The sequence below is a fragment of the Ictidomys tridecemlineatus genome, chromosome 11 (assembly GCF_052094955.1).
Source record: "Ictidomys tridecemlineatus isolate mIctTri1 chromosome 11, mIctTri1.hap1, whole genome shotgun sequence".
Lineage (NCBI taxonomy): Eukaryota > Metazoa > Chordata > Mammalia > Rodentia > Sciuridae > Ictidomys > Ictidomys tridecemlineatus.
Window position 1 is genome coordinate 25,326,837 of NC_135487.1, and position 26,330 is coordinate 25,353,166.

Consider the following 26,330-nt stretch of genomic DNA (forward strand, 5'->3'; position numbering starts at 1 on the left):
AATTGCAGTGAGGTAGCACAAGCCTTTCTGTAATCCATTCTGGTTCTTTCTTCATTTTGTAGCCACCATGGAGCTGAGAACCCTCAAGGGCAACATTGTCTTTTTTTGGCTCCATAAGTGATAATATGCCCCAACTCCTTTAGATTAGCAATCAACATTGCTTCTGCATCTCTGCTCTCTTTTCTCTTTTCTTTATTTCTTTCTTTCTTTCTGTGTGTGTGTGTGTGTGTGTGTGAGAGAGAGAGAGAGAGAGAGAGAGAGAGAGAGAGAGACACGACAGTTAAACTCAGGGCTTTGCACATGCTGGGTAAGAGCTCTATGTTTTTATTTAGAGACAGGGTCCTCCTAAGTGCCCAAGCTGCAATGCTGCCTCAGCCTCCTGAGTAACTAGTATTACAGACATGCCCCACTACACCCAGCTTCCATCTATCCTATAAAATTTAGTCTTTAATGGATTTATGACTTTGAAATCACTTCTTACAAATACAACTTTTCTCATTTTTAGACCTTGAAGTTTAGTAAGTTTACACACCAACCCTATTCTAATCAATCACTAAATCCTTGTAGAATGTATCTTCTCTCAAGCCCTAACCTTTTTTTTTTAAATTTTCTTTTTAGTTATAGATGAACACAGTATCTTTATTTTATTTATTTATTTTTATGTGGTGCTGAGGACTGAACCCAGTGCCTCATATGTGTGAGGCAAGCACCCTGCCACTGAGCCACAACCCCAGCCCCTATCCTTAGCTCCCCTGCTTAGTTTCATTTCCTATTATTACTTTCATGTACAGTTTCAAAGTGATCCTAAATGCCCTCATCTTCTCCATCAGATTAATTACAATGTAGATAACAGGCTTCCTATACCAGTGATCTTTATGCATTGAAGGTGAAATCTCATCTCAGGGCAACATGAAGACTCGATTCCTGATGTATTCTTCTCTGTTCACTTCTATACCCTCAGTCTCTATCACTCTTTCCTCTTATCTTCCTTCTTTCTCTTTTTTCTTCCTCTCTAACTAACTGGTTTCTTCTCTCTTTTATACACAAATACACATACATAACATAATTGCAGCCATTCTGAAATGATTCTAGCTAGTTCTCATAACCATGTCTTGCCCATGTTCTTCCCTAACTTATTCCTACTTGTGCTGTAAGACTTATCTAAATATTTCATCAACTCCTCTCAGAAGCCTTCTTGACTGCTTCCCCCAGACACATGTGCCTCCTCTGCACTGTTTCAGTACCCTAGCCTACCTCTTTGTCAGACTTATTACATAACATTGTAACCATGTTTTTGTCACCTACACCCCTCCAGTCTATAAAGTCCCAAAGGCAGAGGCTTTTCAAGCAATAGTTATTTATTGCATATATCCTGAAATAGGTGTTGATACTGGGTATAATAGGTGAACAAATAAACCCCATTCCTTCCTCTTTTAGTTTAGGGGATGTATTAATTGATGAATCTCACAAATATGAATTTACAAATTGGAATAAATGCAAAACAGAAAAAGTGAAGAATAGGAAGAAAGATTTTAGTGGGGATGTGATTCAGTTTGAGAAATGACATAAGGTTTCCCTAGGAATGACATTTAAGGTAAAATCATGAGGAATGAATAGGAGTTACCCAAGCCAAGAACAGGGGGAAGAATTCCCATCAGAGGCACATATACAGGCCCTTTTGGTGGACACAGTTATCTGTTGAAGGAAGCAAAAAGGACACTACTACTATTGTTGCATGTGAGTAGGTCAGAGGTAGGCTGGGCTGGACTGTATAGGCTCTGTTGGACAAAAATAAGGTGTTATGATTTAGACATGGGGTATCCCCCAAAAGCTCATGTGTGACAATTCAAGGAAGTTTAGAGACAATATGATTGGGTTATGGGAGCCTTAGTCTAATCTGTGCATTGATCCACTAATGAATTAACTGGGCAATAACTGTTGTCCCTGGTGAGCAGAGCTCTCTCTGCTTCCTGGTGGCCATGTTCTGAGCTGCTTTCCTCCACCCTGCCCTTCTGGCATGATGTTCTGCCTCACTTTGGACCCAGAGCAATGGAGTCGGTCATCTGAGACCTCTGAAACTGTGAGCCCCAAATAAACTTCCTTCCTTCCTTCCTTCTTGTCAGGTCTTTTAGTCATAGTGACAAAAAAGCAACTACAACATAAGGATTTGGATTCTATTCCCCAATTGCATTAAAAACAGAAAATTAGCATAGTTAGGTTTTTAAAATTATTGTTGTTATTTTTTAATTACTCTTACTGAAGTACTAGTAAGTATTGGGAACATTAGTTAGAAGTCAGTGACCATAATCCATGCAAAAAATGAATGGTATTTGGGACTAGAATGGGGATGGGAGAGAACTGAATGACTTCCATGTACTGTAGCTAAAGCTTTGCCCTTCCTTTTCCATATACCTAAAATGCTCTTCTCTCGATCTCACAAGCCCTCCTTAATCATTCAAAGCTCACTTTTATGTTTCCTCAGAGACAATATTCCCTGATCACCTAGTCTAAAGTTCCTTCAGATAGTCTTTCATACCAGCCTACATTTTATTCTCTTTATAGACCAATTTCTGATGGTTTAATTTATGATTATATGTCTCTCATCACTTTAATGTGTGTCTCATTCATTACTGTATGCTCACTACCTGCTACAGGATGTGGCAGATAGTGTTCAGTAAATATTGAATATATGAATATATGATATATATTATAAGCATATCATTTGAAGGAAGTAGGATTTGTTAATTTTTGAATTTTATCCCCCCCAAAAATCTTGCATATTGTATAACAAATGGTACTCACATATTTTTGTTGAAATGTGGTCTAGCTTTTCTCTTTTGCCCCATGGCCAACACCATTTCCATATTTTATACCTTCATCGTCTCACACCAGAACTAATACAACAGCATTCTGTCTGCTCGCTGTGCTTTCAGCCTCTTCTTATTTCTAATCCTTCCTCCATATTATTGTTATTGTTATTTTAAAAAGAAAAACAAGCCCATCTCATTATACCTAAAAACTCTCCTAACTGCAGTACTTTCCCTGCCACTCATTGGTGAAATTCCAAATTCCTTAGCTTGTCTTTCAGCTGGATTCTAAATTTGAAACTTCATCTTTTTCCCCTTATCCCCTGTGCTCTGCTCATACTAGTCTATTAGCTATTCTATAAATATGCCATGAAATGTTATGCCCCTTGTACTTTTTTCCCCTCCAGTATTGGGGATTGAAGCCAGTGGGCTCCAACACTTTTTTTTTTTTTTATTTCGAGACAGAGTCTCACTAAATTGCTGAGACTGGCCTTGAATTCAAAATCCTACTGCCTCACCCTCCTGAGTAGCTATGATTATAGACATGTACCACCATGCCCAGCTTTTTTAAAGGCTGCTTATTCTTCCATGTCTCCTCTCCCTAACTGCTTAAAAAAAGCTGGGGGTGGGGGGCGGGGAGTGTCAAATCTCACACATTCCCATCTAGTGAAGCATCCCCATGTTTACCCCTATATTTACTTTCTTTGGTATTCCTATAAAGGACTACATATGACCAGTAGTACCATAACCATTTATTAGTTGTTTTATAATTGTTTATACTCTATCTCCTACTCTAATAAGTAATGTTTTCCCAAAAAAAAAGAAATTGTTTACTTTGTTGACTTGTTTTTCTTTGAATACATAGTAACTGGAACACAGGAGCTCAACTAAATGGTTTGTGTGTGTGTGAATGTTAAAATGTACCTAAACTTAGCCATACCTGTAATTCCAGCTGCAAGGGAGGCCGAGGCCAGAGGATCATGAGTTCAAAGCCAGCCTCAGCAACTTAGCAAGGCACTAAGCAATTCAGTAAGACCCTGTCTCTAAATAAAATAGGAAAAAGTGCTGGGGATATGCCTCAGTGGTTGAGTGCCCATGAGTTCAATCCTCAGTAACAAAAAAAAAAAAAAAAAAAAATGGACCTAAACTTAGAATTACCATTTTGGCCATTTGTAAGCCTACAGTTCTCTGGCATTATGTATATTCACATTGTTGGATAACCATTATCATCATCATATATCTGCAGAAAGTTTTCACTTTCTCTGTCACATTACACTACTAAATCCCTCATTTTTTCTTCCCCCTAGCTTTCAGCAACCAGCATTCTACTATCTATTAATTTTACTAATTTAGGTACCACATATAAATGAATCATACAATATTTCTGTTTTTATGACTGGTTTATTTCATTGAACATGTCTTCAAGTCTATCCATGTTGTATTATGTATTGAATTTTCTTCCTTTTTCAAGTTAAATAATGTTATGTTGTATCTATGTAATATATTTTATTTACCCATTTCTCCACTGATGGACACTTGAGTAGCTTCCCCTTTTTGGTTATTGTGTATAATGTACTATGAACATAGATATACAAACATCCATTTGAGTCCTTGCTTTCACTCCTTTTCAGTATATATCCAAAATCAACTAAAATTTTTAGTTGATTATTAAATTATAATACATTTAACTAATTAATGTGCCAATCATTTTTATATAACATAGTCTCTGCTGAAGATTTATTTAAAAGGTTAGAAATCAACAAAATATACCTTTGTCTTCTTCAAAGGGTACCAGCCGTCCTTCACACTACCATGTTTTATGGGATGATAACTGCTTTACTGCAGATGAACTTCAGCTGCTAACTTACCAGCTCTGCCACACTTATGTACGCTGTACACGATCTGTTTCTATACCTGCACCAGCGTATTATGCTCACCTGGTAGCATTCAGAGCCAGATATCATCTTGTGGACAAAGAACATGACAGGTAACATAAAACCATAGTAAATATACATTCTAACCCAAATCCAAATGTGGTCTGATTTACTTAGGAAATGTCTTTTAGTACTTCCATGTATAAGTATCTCTGTTTATAATAAGGTACTGCCATTTAGAATTGAAGTTCCATAAGCCATCAGAGAAGAATCAGTGAGCCATGTGAAAAGTGATAATCCAATTGATTGCCCAAGATAAGATTTTATATTGAAATATGCTGTCTACACAGTGATTTAGTCGATTTACCGTGTTAATCCAAGGGAGATATTATTGGTAATAATAAAAGTGATATGTATATATAAAGGTGGTAGTAAGGGGAGAATATAAGGGAAAGAAAGTGATACACATACACAGAGAGAGAGAGAGAGAGAGAGAAAATGAAATGATGTTTAGGATTTGCTTCTAACTAATTCTGGGGAAATAAGAGAAGTAAAGCAAAATTATGCTTGAGCTTAATTACTGAAATTGGGTGATGGACACAGCATTTATTATTTTTTACAGATAGTCTTTAGTTTTTAGTATTTCTGAAATTTTTCTAAAAGTAATATTTTTCAAAATTATTATATCAGAATAGGTTTGTTTTTATGTTCATTGCCACTTCTCTTATAGTGCTGAAGGAAGCCACGTTTCAGGACAGAGCAATGGGCGAGATCCACAAGCTCTTGCCAAGGCTGTACAGATTCACCAAGATACCTTACGCACAATGTACTTTGCTTAAGTCCAAGGAAGAACTGAAAGATGCGTCGACATAACGTATGTTTTGAGTGAGTTGATTGAGTAGGGACACCTCCAGCCATACAGAAGCCAGTGCTGTGTGGATGTCTGCTTCTTATGTTGATAGAAGGAAATTGTTTACTTCATCGAGGAACGCAGCACCATTATGCAATATGAAACCAGCCAGCTGCTTTTTGTGCGGTCTCCTGTAGGAAGTATCGCAATTGTTTTGTTTTCACTTCTTATAGTCTAACCCTTTTAATGCCTTTACCTCAAGTTGCTTGGCAGCACAACTATCTTTGCAAAAAAAAAAAAGTAAAGAAAAAGTAAATGATGGTTTAAAAACACACACCTATACGAATAATCAAAATGATTGTTCACAACTATGTGTGCAAAAAAATTAATGTGTGTTCATATATTCTTGTAAAAGGAGTCTGTGTATTTTTAAAATATATACATGTATATTTCAAAAGCATATATATCTGAATCTAGATAATAGATATATATGTGTCTGTGTATATATTTTGTAGTTCATTCCAATGGGGAGCTTTCTTTCCCTTTTTTTCTTCCCTTACTACCACCTTTATTTTCCTCTCTACCTTCCTTGCCTTCTTCTACATTTTTTTCATTAATGCTATCAGTGACATTCAGATGTTCATATGAATGATTCATTTGAATGTGAAGCATGGCAAATTGTAGGTTTCTATTTTATTTTGCACACCTTATTACCTGTCTTCTATCTCATACACAGTTCTGAGTCCTCAACTCTTTATACTGCATTTTGTATGAGTGTGTGTCTCTCCCTCATGCTCTGAACTTATATTTGCCATTTGTGCAATGTGTACATAAGCAGTAGCAACCCAAATGATTCCTTTTCTTTAGTGAGTTTGTTGAAGTTGCTATAAATATAAAACCTTGTCAGAAGTTGTCACTTTTTCTCTCTGATAAGCGTTATGTAATTCTAAAACCTCCTGTTTCTATGAGTTACACATGAAAATCCCTTAAATCTTTTATAAATGGTAAATATTTTGAAAGATTGGAACTCTGTAGGGTTGAGGCCTCTGAAATTGTGGGGGGGGGGGAGAGAAAGAGAGAGAGAAGGGATTGTTGTGGAGGGGTGCATTTTGTTTTTTGCTAGTTTACTTGCTGCCTCTCATACCTTAATGTGATTTTCATATATATATATTTTTATATATATGTATGTGTGTATATATAAACATATATGTATGTGTTTTGAAGTACAGCTTCCTTTTCTTTTATATTTATTAGAATAGTGCTTTAATAATTATAGAACTGTATTGGCAACATCTTTTATAGAAATATAATCATGCTTATTTTAAGAACCGACAACATGTTTTTGCTATCTTTTAGTGCAATAAGCAGTTTTAAAGGACAGTTGTGTCTGTTTGACATCTTTACAATGGATAGTAGGAAAAACAGGCACCTTCATTATTTTAAAAGGGCAAAGTAATCCAGCCTTAATTTCAGAAGGAAAGTTTCGTAATTTTCAATTTTAATGCATGTCTTTTAAAATTTATAATGAAAACGAAGGAAGTAAAATTATTGAAATGAGTCTGACCTTGAATATCAGAAATAAAGTTGAACTTTGATTTAGTGAAGAGCTTAAGATTTAAAAGATTTTTAAATTATTTGAAAATAGATCATGTTTGTTGAAGAATCATACGGGCAAAGTACCCATTTTACTTACTAAAATGAATCAGGAATATACAGAATGGTATTTTTAAAAGATTTGTCTGCTGATTTATCACTAGTGTAACTTTCTTTTCATAATTAAGGTGATGGTGACAAAGGAATTTAAGACATTGATCATTTTAATGAGTTAAAATACTGAAATGTGAGGAAAACTTTTTACGGAACTTTTGTTTTATTGATTTCACTTTAAGATACTTAAAAAGTACTATTAATCTTTCAAAACCAAGTTTATCAGTAATATTGGAGTCAGGGGAGCTTTGCACTTTGTAACTCATAAAAATTGCATTTGAGGGTTTTTGTTTTGTTTTGTTTTTTAACACTGGTTCAAAGTATAGGTATTACAGATCATTTCCAGTGGGCATTGGTGTTAGCCTTTCAGAATTCCATCTGCATATGAAAACTAATGGATTTAGACCTTTAGTTTTTCTCACACCTGTAATCCACTATTATTGCCAATTTACTGTATTTTGAGCCTAAAATCTGAGCCCATGTCCTCCAACAGGCATGAAGTCTTTTGTCCCTTTGCCAGAAAACTAAAAAAGTACTGTATTTTGTATGATTATTATTTTGAAGTATCTGAAATGCAATTTACAACACTGTTTCAAAGCACTTTACATAAGATAATATTTGTATAGTATATACATTTTTTTTCTTCAAGCCTTCTCTCATCTTCTCCAAAAAAATTCTTTTAAAATGTGTTTGGGTTTTTTGTTTGTTTAATTTTTGTTTTGTCTTGGTTTGTTTCTTGAGACAGGGTCTCACTGTGTGGCCCAGACTGGTTTCAAACCCAGAGGCTCATGTAATCCTCCCACCTGAGCCTTCCCAGTAGCTGGGACTACAGGTATGCACCACACCTGGCTGTTTTTTTATATTGAAGTTTCATGAATATAGTCAAGAACATAGGAAAGAAAAGAAAATAGTATATCCTAAATGTAAAAACTTGGTTTATGCTTGCTTAATATAAATAAAACCATCTTCCTTTGTCTGTGGCATCTGTACATATTCATGTGAGAGACTTTAGGGAGCAACTGTGGATACCATGTCCCTGTTTACTACTTTACCTAATTTTCAGTTACTTAGGCTCACATTGGCTAAAGTGAAGCCCTTAATTTAAATCTATTTGGAAGGACTTTTTTAAGAGGAGAAATATTTTTTCTAAAATATAAAGTTTTACCTTTTGAATGATTTATTTTTTAGAGTGCTCTTAAATTATTCAGCATTGCTGGTTTAAGATTCTTAACTTGGAAGAATATGTCTAGTAAATTTCTATTTTGCTTACTAATAAGTTGGTATACCAAACTTAATTATAAGAAACCTGTGCTTTGAATTTTAAGATATAAGACTAAGTGGCAGTCACCTCTTGAAAACTGTTCTAGTTATTTTTGCACTCTGGATAGAATTCCTAATCTTTTCTGTTTAAAAAAAAAAAAAAAACATGAAACTCACAGTGACGTTTCTACCCTTGCACTTATTCTTTAACTCTATGATGAATGTTGATTTTGATCTGCTGTTTTCTGTTTTGTATCTCATGAGAGTGACTTTAAAATGTCAGTCACAGAAACTGATATAATGATTTTATGTGAAGAATTATGAGTTTGGACTCAGTGGTACAGTACTTGCTGAGCATGTGCAAGGCCCTAGGCTCAATCCCAGTACCACAAACAAAAAACAGAATAGTTAGAAATTTAATATATATTATTGATGGTAAAGTTGTCTATGTAAAGTGCCCTATGTATGTTATTATATTACAGTATCACATTACTGGCATTGAGGACCACACATTTATAATACTGTAGCTGCTATATTTATTCCAGTCAACATTTACTGCACTAAACAATAAGGAGATGAGCAGGATTCAAGGCTACTGTTAAATCCTTTTTGTTGTTTTTCTAAGATTTGAGGACATGAGATATCAAGGTAACACAGGGTGCTGCCATTTTAGTTTCAATTTATTATTAGAATATCCCTGTTTTAGACACATAGATTTTTACTTTTATACTTTGAAAAAGGGTACCTCAGCCTCCTCAGTACTGGTTTTTGGCACATTTTCACAGAAATACAGATGCCCTTTTTTAATAGTTACCTTTTAATAAGTTTCTTGGAAAAACTATATAACAAGTTCCATGAAAATATTCTTATTTATAACCTATTAATTTATTTCTCTGCTTAGAAGAGAGTGTAGAATAAATTCTAGTGGGCATGGACTGGGTGTTTGGGAAGGCCCCTCAACAAAGATTCATCTGTATCCAGTCTTCTAGACCAATGGGAGTTTTCCAAACTAGATCCTTTGTGATCCACCGTGACCTAATGTTGACTTGTATCTTCTCTGATGGATTTCAGGATGACAAACATGACTGATTGGGAATCATGACAAGACTTATCATATGCTTAGGGAAATAAAAGCTGAGATACTACTTTGTAGAAAGGGCTGGCAGAGGATCCCAGCATCAGAGAAAGAAGTGAGCAAGCACTCTTTGCCAATAGTAAATCTGAATTCCAGAATAGACATCAAGAAATGGGTGGATCTTTTCAGAGGCTCATGACTTTGTGGAGGGCAGTGATTTTTATGAAATTCAATAGCCGTTTGGACATGGCTAGAACATTTTGTAGTCTTCCTATCGGAAACTTGATAATATAACTGACAACTCTGCATAATTTTCATTGTGTCATTAAATCTGAGTTAAATGTTTACCTAAATCATCCTCTTAGATTTTCTCCTAATGAAGAAAAAAAAGACTGCCCTTAACAGTACCTTGCCACTTAAATTATATGAGCTCATCAAGCTGCAAAAAGATATAATTAGTCCAGCATCTTTATTTCAGCTTTTTTTTTTTTCATGGGGGAGGGAATACTGGGGATTAAACTCAGGGGCACTTGACCACTGAGCCACATCCCCAGCCCTATTTTGTATTTTATTTAGAGACAGGATCTCACTGAGTTGCTTACTTAGCACCTCACCATTGCTGAGGTTGGCTTTGAACTCTTGATCCTCCTGTCTCAGCCTCCCGAGCTGCTGGGATTACACCCGTGGTAGGTGCACCACCACGCTATTTCAGCTTTTTTTTTTTTTTTTTTTAATAAGAATAACAGATATTTTTTTTAAGAGAATGAGAGAAGGGAGAGAGAGAGAGAGAGAATTTTTTAATATTTATTTTTTAGTTCTAGGCGGACACAACATCTTTGTTGGTATGTGGTGCTGAGGATCCAACCCGGGTCACACGCATGCCAGGCGAGCGCGCTACCGCTTGAGCCACATCCCCAGCCCCTATTTCAGCTTTTTTATCCATACAGATTGTTAGTTCTTTTTGAGAATTTGTGGATATATAAAAGCTTCAATAGTAATAATTTGGGAACTTTATATCAAGTGAGGTGGTGTCACCCTGATTTAGGGTGTGTCTTTGTTTTGCTATTTCCCTCTCATTTGATCTTATAAAGCGCCTTTGTGAGCTATAGAAATCAAAAATTAGGCCAAGCATAGATTGTAAAAATCATTACAGAATTCATATAATTTTCAAAAAAAATTAAAGGGGATTTTTAAAATTTCTGTTTATACTGGGAACATTCTTGTTCAGTGACAATATTAGAAATGGTACTGTGATTAATGAATGAAAAGTTAAGTCCCAGAAAGGGGATAGGGCTGGGGAGAGTGAAAGAGATAGATCTCATAAAGGGAAAAATATTTTTACTTTTTTCCTACTTTTAAAAATGGTACATTTAAATTTATAATTTACAGTATTTCATTTTTAATAGTCAAGGCTTATTCTACTATTATCTGCTGCTAGCTTAAAATTTTTTCCTTTACCCATCAAAAACAGTGCTCTAAATTTTTACACTGTTGTTTAAATCTCCAAGATCTTTTTGTTAATAATTTTTATTTGAATTAAAGATAGAAAAATAATAAATTTAATATGGAGGGTTGAAATTTACCCATGACAAACCCTACCCTATTGGGCTCCCTTCCTTTTTGAAACCAATGTCTGAGGTAACCAAAATCTAATATAGCTATGTTATAGTCTCAGTAAAGCAAAGATATTCTTTAGTAGACTCTGAATTGAATTTTTAAATCATTTTTTAAAACAAGGCGGTTCTTAGAAAGTGCCTTTTCTGAAGATGGTGCTGTAGAATTTTATTTTTCAGTTCTCATGACACTAAAAATTTGGAAGACAAATTATTTTAGAACTTCAAGAGTATGACAGTTTCATATAAATAATGTTATTCATTGTCCTAAATCTGGTCATGGGAACAAGGAATGCTTTTATGCAGAAAAATATGTAGGTAAATGCTCACTAAATTTATCATGTAAATTTGAAAACAAAAATTTTAACAGATTAACCCTTTTAATTCTCACCTGTGTTTAAGGTAACCTATAATGCATATAAAACAGCACATCTACTTAACTTCTTACTAAGACGATGAGTATTGTAGCAAATATCCTAAGGAAAAGAACCCTGCCGGGAATTATATGTCATAGGCTATCTTTCCATTTTTTTCAGCATAGATTGCTAGCTGTAACCTTTTCTAATTATCATTATTAAGGAAGAATGCTTATACAGGGAGAGCTAAGTCATCATTGAGATCAGTTTAAGAAAGCAAGCAAAATGATTATGTCTCTAGGGAAATTTTCTTTTTTTTTTTTTGACACTGAAGTGGATGTTTGTTTTGTTTTTTGGCTTTGTTTGTTTGGGTTTGGGTCTTTTGTTTTGTTTTTGTTGTTTTTGTTTTTTGTGGGGTTTTTTTGTGTATGTGGGTTTTGGGGTTTTTGTTGTTGTTGTTGTTGGTTTGTTTGTGGTACTGGGGTTTGAACTCAGGATCTTGAATATGCTAGGCAAGTGCTTTGCCACTGAGCTACATCCCAGCTCTGCACTAAAAATTCTTTCTCTCCACCCCACTGCACCTAAGGTGGGGGAACCATGAAAAATGACTACAGTACATTTAAAAGGACATGATGATAAGTTATTTAAAAATAGAACATGGGACTGGGGATATAGGTCAGTGGTAGAACTCATTTGTAGAATGCATATTGAGCATGCTTGAGTCCCTGGGTACATTCTCCCGGGCACTGTAAAAAGGAAAAAAATACACACACACACACACAAACACACACACACACTGTATGTGTATTCACACATGTGCAAATTGGGGCTTTGGAGGAGATAAGCAAAAGAAAGGAAAATAGAAGGACCATTTATACTTACTAGAAATCTGGTAATCTAACAGAAACCAATTTTCCCCTGTATTAAGAAGCAGTAAACAGCAGTAAATTATTACTTAACAAGTTCTGGTGAATTTGGTGAGCATTCCTCCATAAAATAAGCAGACTAAAAATAAACATAAATACACACCTCAGTAACTTTATATGCTGCATTATGTAATGACAGTAAAATAACACTGACCATTTGGAGTGTATTGTGTCTTTGCAAATATACATGCACATTAAACTTTTTCATTTTTATAATGTCTTAATAGCAATTATGAGTTTATTTTTTTAAGATTAATTTTTCTATTGTGATGATTATATTTATTGGCAATTTGTGCAACCTTTACATTTTGCTTCAATGTTGGTTTAAGGTACTTTATTTTTATAGATATTTCTAGCTTTCCTCTTTCTTTGTAATATTAGCAAAAATTAAGATGGTGTGTTAATATACCAAACAAACTACTAATTTAGAGTTTGGATTTTTACCAATAAAACCATTAACATTATTTTATAACTTAGACTTTTTAACGTTATTTATATAGTGGGCATTAAAGACAGTCTTTAGGTAGATTTCTATGTGTGGAGGGGAAGTGGGGCTTTTAGATCTTATTTCTTTTTTCTTAGTAGTAAACTAACACTAACATGTTGGATTTATTTACTTGTTTGCAGTTTTTGGAAAAGTTGTTGAATAATTCATTGTTTAATTTCTTTTTTTAACTTCAGGTACATTTTCAGCATTAAGATTATGATATCATTTTTATAGGTCAGGAAAATAAATAGCAGATGATCCTGAAGTAATTTATAATTGACTTTGAAATGGAATTTTTTCCTCCATAATTATATGGAAGATTTATAACTCCTTTCTTTTCCTAGCATACTTTCTTTCCCTGCTTAGTACCGAGAATTTAACCCAGGAGTGCTTTACCACTGAACTATATCCCCAGCTTCTTTTTTTTTATTTTGAGATAGCCTTGCTAAGTTATTAAGGGCCTTGCTATATTGCTGAGGATGGCCTAGAATTTGGAATCCCCTTGTCTGGGCCTCCACAGTCACTAGGATTATGGGTAGGTGCCTGGCTCCTAGCATACTTGTTTTTTTGTTGTTGTGGGAAGGGATTCTGGGGATTGAACTTCGGGGCACTAGACCACTGAGCCACATCCGTAGCCCTATTTTGTATTTTTTATTAGAGACAGAGTCTCATTGAGTTGAGTAGCGCCTTGCTAAATTGCTGGGGCTGGCTTTAAACTTGTGATCCTCCTGCCTCACTCCCAAGCCACTGGGATTACAGGCGTGCACCACTGTGCCCTGCTTCCTAGCATACTTTTAAAGTTAATTCAAACAGTTGTGGTGCCACATGCCTATAATCCCAGCACCTGGGGAGGCTGAGGTAGGAGGACACAAGTTAGAGGCAATTTAGGAAGATTCTGTCTCAAAATTTTTAAAAAGGCTGGATAAGTCAGTCATCAGTCAGTGGTAAAGCACCCCCTGGGTTCAATCTCCAGTCCCCCTCAAAAAAAGTTGATTCAACTCCTGAGTACCAGTTTACATAGCCAGAGAGTGTCATGGATATAACCTGATTCTGTAGAGTATTTCAGCTAATTAAAGTTTTTACTAGTAATGTATGAATGTGAATTAATCAGAAAGCAATGAAAAAAATGATTATAGAGTATTAATTTCAAACATATATACTCACTCCAGATTCCTATTGAATAAATCAACATTATTTCTATTGGCATATAATTTTTTTTAATAAAGTGCATGAGAAGAGTACATTCCTTTAAGAAGGTAAAATATTTTCATTGTATTTTTGCACTATGAGTTTGCTTGGTAAGGAAATTTTTTTTTCTCTAAGAAATTAAAAGATAACTTTTGGGCTAGGGGTGTAGCTCACTGGCAGAACACTTGCCTAACATGCATGAGGCCCTAGTTCCATCCCTAGCACCACCAAAAAAATTTTTAAAAGATAACTTTTATCTCAACCTCTTAAGTTTTAAATTCCAAACTATTGGGGCTCAATGTATGACACTATACTGTACTCTATTCTATTCTTCCACTGAGAGAGGGAGGGAAATGGGAAAGTTTCCTGGAATTATAAATGGGAAAATTTTATTTTTATATTATATAAAATGTTACAGCTTAAGATGAGTCGGCATATCATTTCTTTTGTCTTTTTCTTAGTTACATAATTTACTTTATAATATACTACTCTGAGTTATTTCCTTCACCCCCACATCAAGTACTCATTGAAGATTGGGACTCATTATAGGAATTTGTTACTAGTAAGTAAAAACTAAATATGTTTCAAGCAGACATATTTTTCTGCAAGCATAAGTTGCCCTTTTAAAGATATTGATTGCACTTATAATTTCAATAGTTTTATTTATTACATTTCACATTGTATTAGGTTGACAGGTACATAATTTTGGTGGACGAATTACTCTATTCCTATATTTTCCCTTTTCCTTCCGCAAGTTCATGGGAACCCTGGCACACAGAGCTTATTTTAACTGGTTGGCTTCATAAATCCACATACCTGGCCTCAGTACTGTATAAACAGAGGGAAGTATTGTAAGGCTTGTTTATATTTGAATCTCGCCTCTTCAGAAAGAAGTATTTGTGAAGTAAGAGGCGATCCAAAAAAAAGAACTGCCATGAAAAGTCTCATGAGTAGAAAACAGATGGGAAAGTTGGTCATTAGAACTTTGCATTTGTTGTATTCTTTCCAGAAATTGACTGTGTGGACATCTGTAACTTTATGTTTGACATTTAAGAGGCTGCAGCAAAAACTAGAGAGGGAAATTAGTTTGATGTTTAGTGTATAAAACTTTCATCTTTACTTCATGACTTTCGGTTGGAAGAACAAACAATCCCTGAATTTAGCTCTTTAATAGTCTTTTCAAACCAAAGAAGGAAAGACTCTTTCTGTAAAAATGTTGCATATGTGATTCTACCTTTCTCTATTATAAGAATCTGTGACCAAAAAAAAAAAAAAAAAAAAATCTGTGAAGACAGGGCCTTTGTAAAGAAACAGACTAGTGGAATTGTGTGAGTATGTAGTGAGGAGGAATAAGGAGGTTTCTTTCCTGGAATTCTTGGACAGAAACCTTACAGTTGTTTAATATTTGCCTCACACCCACATATTAATAAAGCGACTCTTGCTATGTGGACCAATAAAAGAGACCTAAGAAGAGCGCTTCTGAACTCTACCTGTGTTAAGTGGTGTCCTAGACCCAGAGCTGCATCTGGTATGGGCAAGTTAGATAAGTCTTAGAAGGTGCTTCTGAATTATTGTGAAGGATTAAATGAAATACTTATCCTCAGGTAGAACTATGGCATCACTCTCAATGTAGCTTCCCACTCTCCTTCTTTCTTTAGAAAACAGCAGTCTGGGCCTTTCCAGACAAGGAAGTCTTACCTAGATAAAAAGTGTTTCTGGCAAAGGGTCTGGGGAAATACTGGTAGGATGTAATGAAGAAGGAATTTGGGGCCACACACAGTGGTGCACGCCTGTAATCTCAGTAGCTTGGGAGACTGAGGTAGGAGGATCGCAAGTTCAAAGGCAGCCTCTGCAAAAGCAAAACACTAAGCAACTCAGTGAGACCCTGTCTCTAAATAAAATACAAAATAGGGCTGGGGATGTGGCTCAGTGGTTGAGCATCCCTGAGTTCAATTCTTGGTACTCCAAAAAAAGAAGGAATTTTGGGGTCAACAGTCCCATCAGGCTAATGGATACAGTTTGGTCCCAGGGAATTAACAAGAGTAAACTTTGGTTTTAGAAGCAACAAACTTGATTTCCAGTGGTAATTAATTGCAAATATCTCCCTGTTTCACAGACTGGGAATGATCTCATGTTATGGATGATGACCCTGCAAATGTGCATGTGTTCTTTTTCAAATTTAAAAACCAGAAATTTAGGGGACTGGAAGTACAGCTTAATGGTAAAGCATGTGCTTATTAGCATGTCAGAGGACCTGGGTTCTATCCCAGGATCCAAAAATTAAAAAACACGAAAGTACAAAACCAGGAACAGCAGGCACTAACTGTATTCCACTAGTTTATCCTGCCAAGATTCTCTAAAGTTTTCCAGGAGCTTTCTCATGGTTTAGCCCAGGCTGCAACATCTTCTTTCTCTTTAGAGGGAAAAAAAAGGAGAGAAGAAAAAGGATTTAGAGGCAGTTTATGTGGAATTCTACTATAGGTCTTTAAAATACTCTGGGAAGGGGGATCACACACCAGGAGTTATAACTTCATAGAATGTTTTAGCATTTTTGTTTGTTTCCCGGCACTGGGGATTGAACCCAGGAGTGCTCTACCTCTGAGCTAATTCCTAGTGCTTTTATTTTTTTATTTTGAGACAGGATCTCACAAGGTTGTCCAGGCTGGCCTTGAACTTGGGATCCTTAGCCTCAGCCTCCTGAGTCACTGGGATTGCAGGTGTGTTGGTTTATTTAAGTACCACCATTCTTAGTTGTGATACTATCAGTGTTTTTAATGCCATTTATGAATCATAAAGTTCTTTGTCTCTCCCCTCATATACACTCACATAGACATACACAGTTAAACATAAAAGGGGCAAAATGTAAAACAAAGACATAATAAGAATCATTAACATGTAACCATAGTTAATATAGATAAAAAGAAATTCTAACTCAGTTAAAATTTTTAAAAAAGATTGAAAGTATTAATGCTGCAGGTATTGTCTCTAGCCATATGTTTTTTTGCTAGCTATAGTGATAATGTGAGAGAATTTATCCAGAATATAATATTTTATAGCAAAGTGATAAAATTATTCTCAATTCTTTTTCAGAACTTGAGGTTGAACCCAGGGGTACTCTTATCACTGAGCTACATCCCTAGCCCTTTTTATTTTCATTTTGACACAGGGTCTTACCAAATTGTCAAGACTGGCCTTGAACTTAGGACCTTCCTGTCTCAGCCTCCCAAGTAGCTGGGATGTCAGGTCTATGCCACTGTGGCAGGCTAGTTTATGCTTTTAATAAATCTTTCCCCAATTCAAACTTTTAAAAGTTCATGACTTTTATTCTGATATATTACTTCTTAAATGTATATGAATTATATTGAATGAATCACTATTTAGCCTATTCATTCCTCTTAATTTGCATATTCTGACTTCAGTTGTAGAGGTACTCAACCCGTTTCTTAGTCATGCCTGAGCTGTAAAGGAGAATGCCTGAAGTATTTTCAAAAGCAGAAACATTTAAAAGGTGATAGTTGTATGCTGGGGGTATAGCTCAGTGGTAGAATTGCTTGCCTAGCACATGTGAAGCCAGGGGTTTAATCTCCAGCACCGCAAAAATTAAAAAATAAATAAAAATAGAATATCACAATTAGGAAAAAAAGCTATGGGGATCTTATGCCTTTACTTAGAATTTTATCATAGTTGTACCACTGATGTGCTGTGTGCTTTGGCAAGCAATTTCCTTAATCTCATGTGCCTATTTCCCCTGGTAAATGATAGTGATAATACCTGCCCTCACCTACCTCACTAAATTGTTGTGAGTATAAGATGATGTTCATGAAAATGTTTGGGATCTCCAGAAGAATAGCTTCTCCGAAATTCATGATAGAATAGTGTACAAAGGTTACAAATGGTTCCTTTCCAGTTTGCCTCTGTGAAAGTGTCTTTAACATGGATCATTTTATGAAACATATAAGAGAAACATAGGCCTTATCATAGTCTGGCGTTCCCTTATAAATGTGTCCTGTTCTGTTTCTTCTCTGCCAGTTACCCAGCACACACACTGAATTTTTCTTTGTAATCATCCTTGGCAAAAGCATAGCTTTTCAAAAACCAAATTCCTTATAGTGGTGCTATGGCAGCTGCAATTGCATTTTGAGTTAGAGATGTGGTGAGACCATCAGAGACTCAAATATCAACTTGGCCTGTTGTCTTCAGGCACTTTTGCTACATGGTGACCTCACGGGCTGTTGTAGGACCAGATGGTTTTCCTTTTGTTTCTTGGCAGATTTTCAGTACCTTTCTTTGGAATAGAGGGTCTGTTTTAAGAAAGAAAGTGTGCTAACTTTATTTTTTGCTTTGCAGAATTGAACTTTGCTTTACTCTAAAAATTCCAATCATCACATATCTGTGAAAGTTAAAATATATATATATATATAGTGAACCATTTTTTCTTTCTGTTAATTTAATTCTTATCACCTATTGGTGATATCAGGTTTCTGATCCAGTTATCCATGGATCATGGGCAGGGCCTTACATTTCAACAGGTTATGCTTTTCTTTGTGGGGAGTGGGATCCTGTTTCTAGGAAATTACAAAGGGCACATCACTGCAGATGTAAGTAATTCCTTCTTGCAAGGGACAAGATTTTTTTTTTTTAAAGAAAAAAGGATGCATTTTTGGTACACAGGGTAAGGACACATTTAGCATTTAGGCTTATCTCTGTAGATACAGCCTTCCTTGCTGCAGGCAGTTGGACTTTTGTAACTCATTGCTAGAAGGTGATATCTGTGATTAGTTTTATAGGACAATGGGAGTTTCAAGTACTGGAGATGAAGAGTTGGGGAGTTTTATGCTTGAAAAATGAACAAAAGTACATCTTCTGCAGTGAGATAGCTAATGTTGATAGATCAGGAATACTATTCAACAGCTTTTGCTATACTGAGTAGCTTCAATGTCTCTCTTCAGTATGGATGCATAAAAATATTACTATATGTTCTGAATAAAGATCATTTGTATGGACAGTGTATGGATGCATTTGTAGGTTGTGGAAAAGCAGTGGTGTGTGTATGTACGTATATGTAAATATTTTGTTTAGAACACTATTACTTAAATTTATATGGAAATAATAAGATGTTATTTCTTTAGTGTTTGGGAAACTAAAAATGCAATAGGACCATTCATTGTAATCTTCTCACTCTAGAGAGCATTTTTATTGTACACCATGCACACACAAATGCACACCCAAAAGCATTACCAACTGCTCTCACTTTAGATAACTGCTGCTTTTTTAAAAAACCTTAAATAATGGAGGATGATAGCATTCTTTTTAAAGAGGCTTTTCTGAAGAGTAAAATGTAAATATAGGACATGTGGGGAGGGTGGAGCCACTTGCAGATGGACAAGTAGCCTTTTAAATTTTCCTTTTTAATCATCTTGACCGTGTGTGCCTATTTGTATTGCAGATGTGAACTACTATTTCGGGGGGTCTTATAATAGTATGTTTTGAAACTGAATTACTACATAAACTCAGAATAACCTCTTTCTCCATCCACCTTTTTCACACTAAATATTCTTGCCAAATATTTCTACTGATATGAAGGCAAAATGATGGGACTCTCAAGCCTCCTTCCTCATCTTCCCTACCTGTTGCAGCTCTGTCTTATGCCTGGCCTAGCCTTATAATTTTCGTTGGCTTTTCATAAGTAAGAACAATTAATTATAATATTTAAAGACTGCATAATTTCAAAATGTTTGTAAGCTGCCTTTTTAGTTGTATGGTTATACAGCACCATCAGTTAAGACCAGGAAGTGAGTCTGCATCTGTAACGTGCTGTGGGGCCAGATGAGGTATGGAATGATCCTAAACTTGTCTACATTTTAAGAGGAATTGGAACTTTTTAGAAGTGGATGGGAAAGCAAGTCTACAATATATACATAATTACTGTATGATTAGGAAAACCAAATGCTGAATCCTATCACTGTGTACTTGGGGGCCAGGCTATGGATTTGGCTGTCATTTTTACCCTTGAAGATTATCTGTAATTATGATAAGAAGACAAATAAAGTTTTTAAACAAAAGTGTTGTTTTCAGTATTTAAGATTTGGTAGTAAATTTTCTACTTTCAGTTAAACTATCTTCCAAAAAAAATTACTACAAAAAAATTTTATGGATGAGACTTGGAGGGTTGAGGAAGCTAATTTTTAAAAAGTTCAGTCACTTGTAATAATTTGTTAAATAAATAGTCGTGATTCCTTCTGAGCCAAACTGTCACTAAAATGTCCCATGACAGAAAAACTCCTCTTTTTTCTGACATTCTGCATAATGGAAGAATTCTATGTTGTATTTGTTTTTAATCCTTGACTCATAAAAAAAATAATGATTTTAGTGTTGCTTAGCTTGAGTTTAAAGTGTAACTTCCACTAACAACTGCAATAAAAAGAAAAGCTTTGCTCCAAACTTGGTATTGTATGGTCATCATTACAGCTGTTCAGACCTGGGTAAGGGGAACCTGTGTGAGACAATGGAAAGAATTAGGCTTTAAAAGAGTCCTGAAGTCCTGCATTCAAACCTTGACTATATGACATTCTGGGCAAGTTTCTTGATGCTTCTAAATCTCCATTTCTTCCAGTGTGAAATAATATAATAGAGCTGTTGGGCATTAAATGAGACACTACATGGAAAGTATTTAACAGTGCTGGGTATATGGATAGAGCTCAAGTTGTGAAGAGATTCCCCACCAAACTGAGATCAATTCAAATCATGCAGGTGGTAGGAAACATGGGATCTTGGATCCTGTGGTCATGGACTGGGCCCCAGCCAGACCATCCAGAGGGACATCCAGGAGCTACAGGAAATAGGAACCTAGTAGGAAGCTGAGAAGGAGGCAGCTTCCAGCCACAGCAGCTTCTGTGATGACCTCCAGTTCAGGACAGTGCTCTGCAATGGGCAGGAAAGAACTCTGAGGAGATCCCAATTACACAAGTGTCCTACAACACACAGTTCCAGGTAGTGGAACTAACCACCTTGCCCATTCTAACTGTGGCACCTAGGGGTTGCAGAATGCCAAGGGGACAGGCATTGCAGCAAGGACTACAGGCATTCGGAGCCACAAAAGCCTCCGGGAAGGGTGTGACTGACATCTAAGAGAAGGTGAAAGGTTTGGACCCTGGTCTGCCATCTAGAGACTGACCATGGGGACCTAGAAGTGATCTCAATCAGACAACATACCGCACAGCTGGCACCCCAGGAAGAATACATCAAACCAGACCTAGTCTGGCCTCCTGCTGTGAGGTAGGGCAGAAGACATAAGATAGGTAGAAAAGAGACATACAGGACCAAAGAGGGACCAAGAAAGTCCACTTTCCCGTGGATTAAAAGTCCAGATTTAAGGCCACAAACAACACTTTTAAATCAATTATTATTATTGTTTGCATGCACAAATATGTAACAACAAATCCTGCCATTATGTACAAAAATAATGCACCATTAAAAAAAAAAGAAAAAAATCTAAACTCACCAACTCAAACTCAACTTATCAATGTTCAGATTTTACTTATATTTTTTGCAGTTTACAAAATGCTGATTTCCATTAAGATTTATAAATGTTTAAAAAAACATTTTAAATCAATTATTACACTTTATAAATACACCAATGTAGTACTCTGAGTACTACATTGAGTTTAAAGTGTAACTTCCACTAACAACTGCAATAAAAAGAAAAGCTTTTTCTTTTTATTGCACATAAAGCACATAAAGCAGAATATTTTAAAAACAAAGTAGACTCAGGGTGTACCTCAGTGATACAGCACTTGCCTAGCATGAGGCCATTTGATCCCCAGCATCATAAAAAAAAGAAACGAGAAAAGCCAGGTGCATGGCACACACCTATAATCCCAGCAACAAGTGGGGAGGCTGAAGCAGGAGGATCACAATTTCGAGGCCAGCCTCGCCAACTCAGCCTCACCCTGTCTCAAAGTAAAAATGAAAAGTGATGGGAATATAGCTCAGTGGTAGAGCGCCCCTGGGTTCAGTCTTTAATACACACACATACACACACACACACACACACACAGAACAAAAGAAACTGTCAGGAGGTAAAAATAATTTAAGAACATTGGACTGGAGATGTAGCTCAGCACATGCTTGAGGCTCAGGATTCAGTCCCCAGCATGGCAAAAAAAAAAAAATAAGACAGGTGGACTGGGGTTGTAGCTCAGTGGTAGAACACTTGCCTAGCATAGGTGAGGCACTGGGTTTGATCCTCAGCACCACATTAAAAAATAATAATAAATAATAAAGGTTAAATAATAATAATGTTTTTTGTAGTTGTGTTTGGACAGAATGCTTTTATTTGTTTATTTTTATGCGTGCTGAGAATCAAACCCAGTATCTCACACATGCTAGGCAAGCGCTCTGCCACTGAGCTACAACCCCAGCCCAGGTTAAATTCTTGACAAGGCAAAAAAAATAGAAAAAGAGAAACCAAGGAACTGGGAGAAGCCTCACAGATTCAGAAGTGGATACATAGCATCGTGTTATACGCAAGAGAACACCAAGATTTGGGAAACCAGCTCCCAATCTGCATGACTGTAGAATTCCAATGAGATCAATTCTCTGTATTTTTTTATGCTCTACCACTGAGCTACATTCCCCTTTTTTTACTTTGAGACAGTGTCTTGCAGAGTTGTCAAGGCTGGCCTCAAGTTTGTGATCTTCCTGCTTCAGCCTCCCAAGTCACTGGAATTACAGGCATGTGCCACCCCTCCTCGCTTCCTTCTCTTCATGTTATAATTGGAGTTATTGGATTAAAATCAGAAGTCTCAAATTGGCAGCCTAATTCCAGTCTGCAAATAATCCTTGACTGGTGTTCAAAATATTATTAGTTGCCAACATTTAAAAAACCAGAAGTTCTTATATAAAAATCCAAATTGTGTCTTCTGTTGAAAAATGAACTCTGACAACTCCACAGTGATCCATCAGTATTCCTTCACAGCTGCCATCCAGGAATCTCTGACTCGGTAGTGGCAAGGTGTGGACGTGCTCCCTGCTGGGGGTTGCTCACAACTTCAAAGCAGTCCAGGCCAGATATGAGAAACTTGTGCCTTCCAAGCCAGGCATGGTGCACCACCTGCAGGCCCAGCTACACTGGAGGCTAAGACAGAAAGATCCCTTGAGCCCAGGAGTTCAAGACCAGCCTGAACAACCTAGAGAGATCTTCCCGCAAAACTAACAAAAACAAAGTGCTGGTAAGGACAGAACATATTGCTGTGTTCAGCCTGATACAATGTCGGGTTGTCAACTGAAACAGACATTTCACTCTAAACACTCCTCAGAACTCAACAGCTTGTAAGAGGAAAAGATGCCCAGAGCACTACACTTAAGCATCAGAAATGAAGAGGTAATGGGCTGGAGTTGTAGCTCAGTGGTAGAGCACTTGTCTTGCAAGTATGAGGCACTGAGTTCAATCCTAGCACCACATAAAAACAAAAGGCAGTGAGTCAATCTACAACTAGAAAAAAAAAAAAAAAACAAGAAATGAAAAGGTAAAACCCAAGGGTGTTCTGGTTACTTGCTCAGGGACAGGATGGCAAGAGGCATATATGTTGAAGTACTTTGCATGGTTTCCTTGTTTCAGCTGTCGGATTATTTGACAAATTCCTCTTGGCTGCTGATACTTCCATATGTTGCCGATTCTTTTAGGAAATTAATTAATCTGGCAATGCCAGGAAGGGGGTGACCAATTTTACAATGTTGGGTAAAACATCCTAGGGCCAGCGGTGTAGCTCAGTGGTAGAGTGCTTGCCTATCCTGTGCTAGACCCTGGGTTCAGTCCCCAGCCCTGCAAAACCCAAAATAAACAAATGAAAAATCCCATCATGGGCTGGGGATGTGGCTCAAGCGGTAGCACGCTCACCTAGCATGCGTGCGGCCCGGGTTCGATCCTCAGCAGCACCACATACCAACAAAGATGTTGTGTCCGCCGAGAACTAAGAAAGAATAAATAAATGTTAAAATTCTCTCTCTCTCTCTCTCTGTCCCCCTCTCTCACTCTCTAAAAAAAAAAAAGAAAAGAAAAATCCCATCATAAAAGTTGCTTCTACAGTTCTGTGGTCTGTAAAGGACTTTGCAATGACTTTATAGAACAGCACTTTTCTTGTGCTTTTCTCTATTAAAATATTTCCCTTTAGGAATGATGTTTAGGTTGAACATTTCTTTATAATTATGAACAAAATAGACATCTGCGGTTTAGGATTATGAACCCTAATGTGATGTCTGATTTTCATCTGCAACACATTTTATTTTTTGTTTTTTTATTTTTTTCAGTTGTAGATGGATACAATACCTTCATTTTATTTATTTATTTCTATGCAGTGCTGAGGATCAAACCCAGTGCCCCATATATGCTAGGCTGCAAGCGCTCCACCAGTGAGATACAGACTCAGTCCCATTAAGATACTTTTTAGGGGCTGGGGATGTGGCTCAAGTGGTAGCGCGCTCGCCTGGTGTGCATGCAGCCCGGGTTCGATCCTCAGCACCACATACCAACAAAGATGTTGTGTCTGCCGAGAACTAAAAAATAAATATTAAAAAATTCTTTCTCTCTCTCTCTCTCCTCTCTGTCTTAAAAAAAAAAGATTCAATTTTAGAAATAGCCTAATTCAAAAGTACTTGAAATGGCTAAATGTATAATATTACTCTACTACCATATATTTTGCTAAACAGGATTTGGATATTTGCTGCAAAACAAAAACAAAAATAAAAAAAGAATATAGGAACAGTTTTGAGGGAGGATAGAATAAATAAGAACAGGTAGGAAGGAGCCTAAAAGGGAAGGGAACAAAAACTGTAAATTTATAGTTCATTTTTACAGTAGTAGGGATTAACCCAGGGCTTGTACTTGCTAGGCAGGCACCCTACCACCAGGTTATAGCCTCAGCCCAGAAAACTCTAATTTTAAATCTGGAACTTCTATTGAACACACTCACCTTTAATCCCCAAGCCTGTTTTCCTCCAACCCTGAAGTCTTAAGAGAAAAAAAAAAACAAAAAAACTTGAAAGTATTGAGTCTAGATGATTAATGCCTGCATACATTGCTTACAAAACATATTTTCTTTAGACTAAATAAAGCAAAGGGAAATTGTGTTGGAGACTTACAAATGATATGGATCTATTTCAAACATTTAGCTAGAGATCCTGAAAAATCCAGACACCAAGATCCATCCTTTGTTCCATGATTGAGAGTTTACAAAGTTCCTTTAAAAAAAAAAAGCCCAAGACCCCAAAATCATATATCACATGCTACACTCCTCCCTTTGAGTATGTATCCTGCTCTATTTCTGGCTTTCCTGAATAAATCTCCTCGATTTCCTAAATAAATCTGGGTACCTCTTTTTTTTGTGTGTGTGGGAGGGTGGTATGGGAATTGAACTCAGGGGCAATGGACCACTAAGCCACATCCTCAGTCCTATTTTATATTTTATTTAGAAACAGGGTCTCAGTTGCTTATTGCCTCACTTTTGCTGAGGCTGACTCTGAACTCACTATCCTCCTGCCTCAGTCTCCCTAACGGCTGGGATTATAGGCATACGTCACCACACCCAGCTGTGAGCCTCTTTTGATGTGTCCTGAAATTCCTTTTAGTGGTATAAGTCAAGAATCTGCCAGGATGCCAGGCATGGTGATGCACATCTGTAATTCCAGTGGCTCAGAAGGCCGAGGCAGAAAGATTGCAAGTTTGGGGTCAGTCTGCGTAATTTAGTGAGACCCAATCTCAAAAATTAAGAACTAGGGATATAACTCAGTGTATTACAGAAGAAAAAAAAATCTGCCAGGGTCAAATTGAGATCCCCTTTTTCCTTCTGAGAAAGGAATCTCTTCAGACCCCTATCTGGTGACAGATGCTGTACCAGACAGAATTTCAGTAAGCACCATCTTTCACATTGTTTTCACTTGCTGTTTGTATGTGTATGGGGTGGGGTATTGAGGATGGAACACAGGGGTACTATACAAGGGACTTACATCCCTAGACCTTTTTAATTTTTATTTTAAAACAGAGTTTCACTAAGTTGCCCAAAACTGGCCTTGAACTTGCAATCCTCTTGCCTCAGCTTCCTGAGGAGCTGGGAGTACATGCATGTATCATGAGCCTAGTTTTACCTGTATTTTATACAAATGTAGAATTAAGATTATATAACCATCTTTA

The 26,330-nt window shown here is 36.5% G+C and overlaps 1 protein-coding gene across 4 annotated transcripts in view; it reads left to right on the plus strand.

The window, feature by feature from the left end:
* Positions 1-20,584, plus strand: part of LOC101975928 (protein argonaute-3) — a 121,011-nt gene extending 100,427 nt beyond the window's left edge. For all 4 annotated transcript variants that reach the window (XM_078025915.1, XM_078025916.1, XM_021735531.3 and 1 more), the window contains 2 exons: positions 4,595-4,794; positions 5,412-20,584. In XM_078025915.1, coding sequence (XP_077882041.1) covers positions 4,595-4,794; positions 5,412-5,520 — 309 coding nt within the window. In that variant the 3' untranslated portion in view covers positions 5,521-20,584. The remainder of the gene's footprint in view (positions 1-4,594; positions 4,795-5,411) is intronic.
* The last annotated feature ends 5,746 nt before the right edge of the window (positions 20,585-26,330 follow it).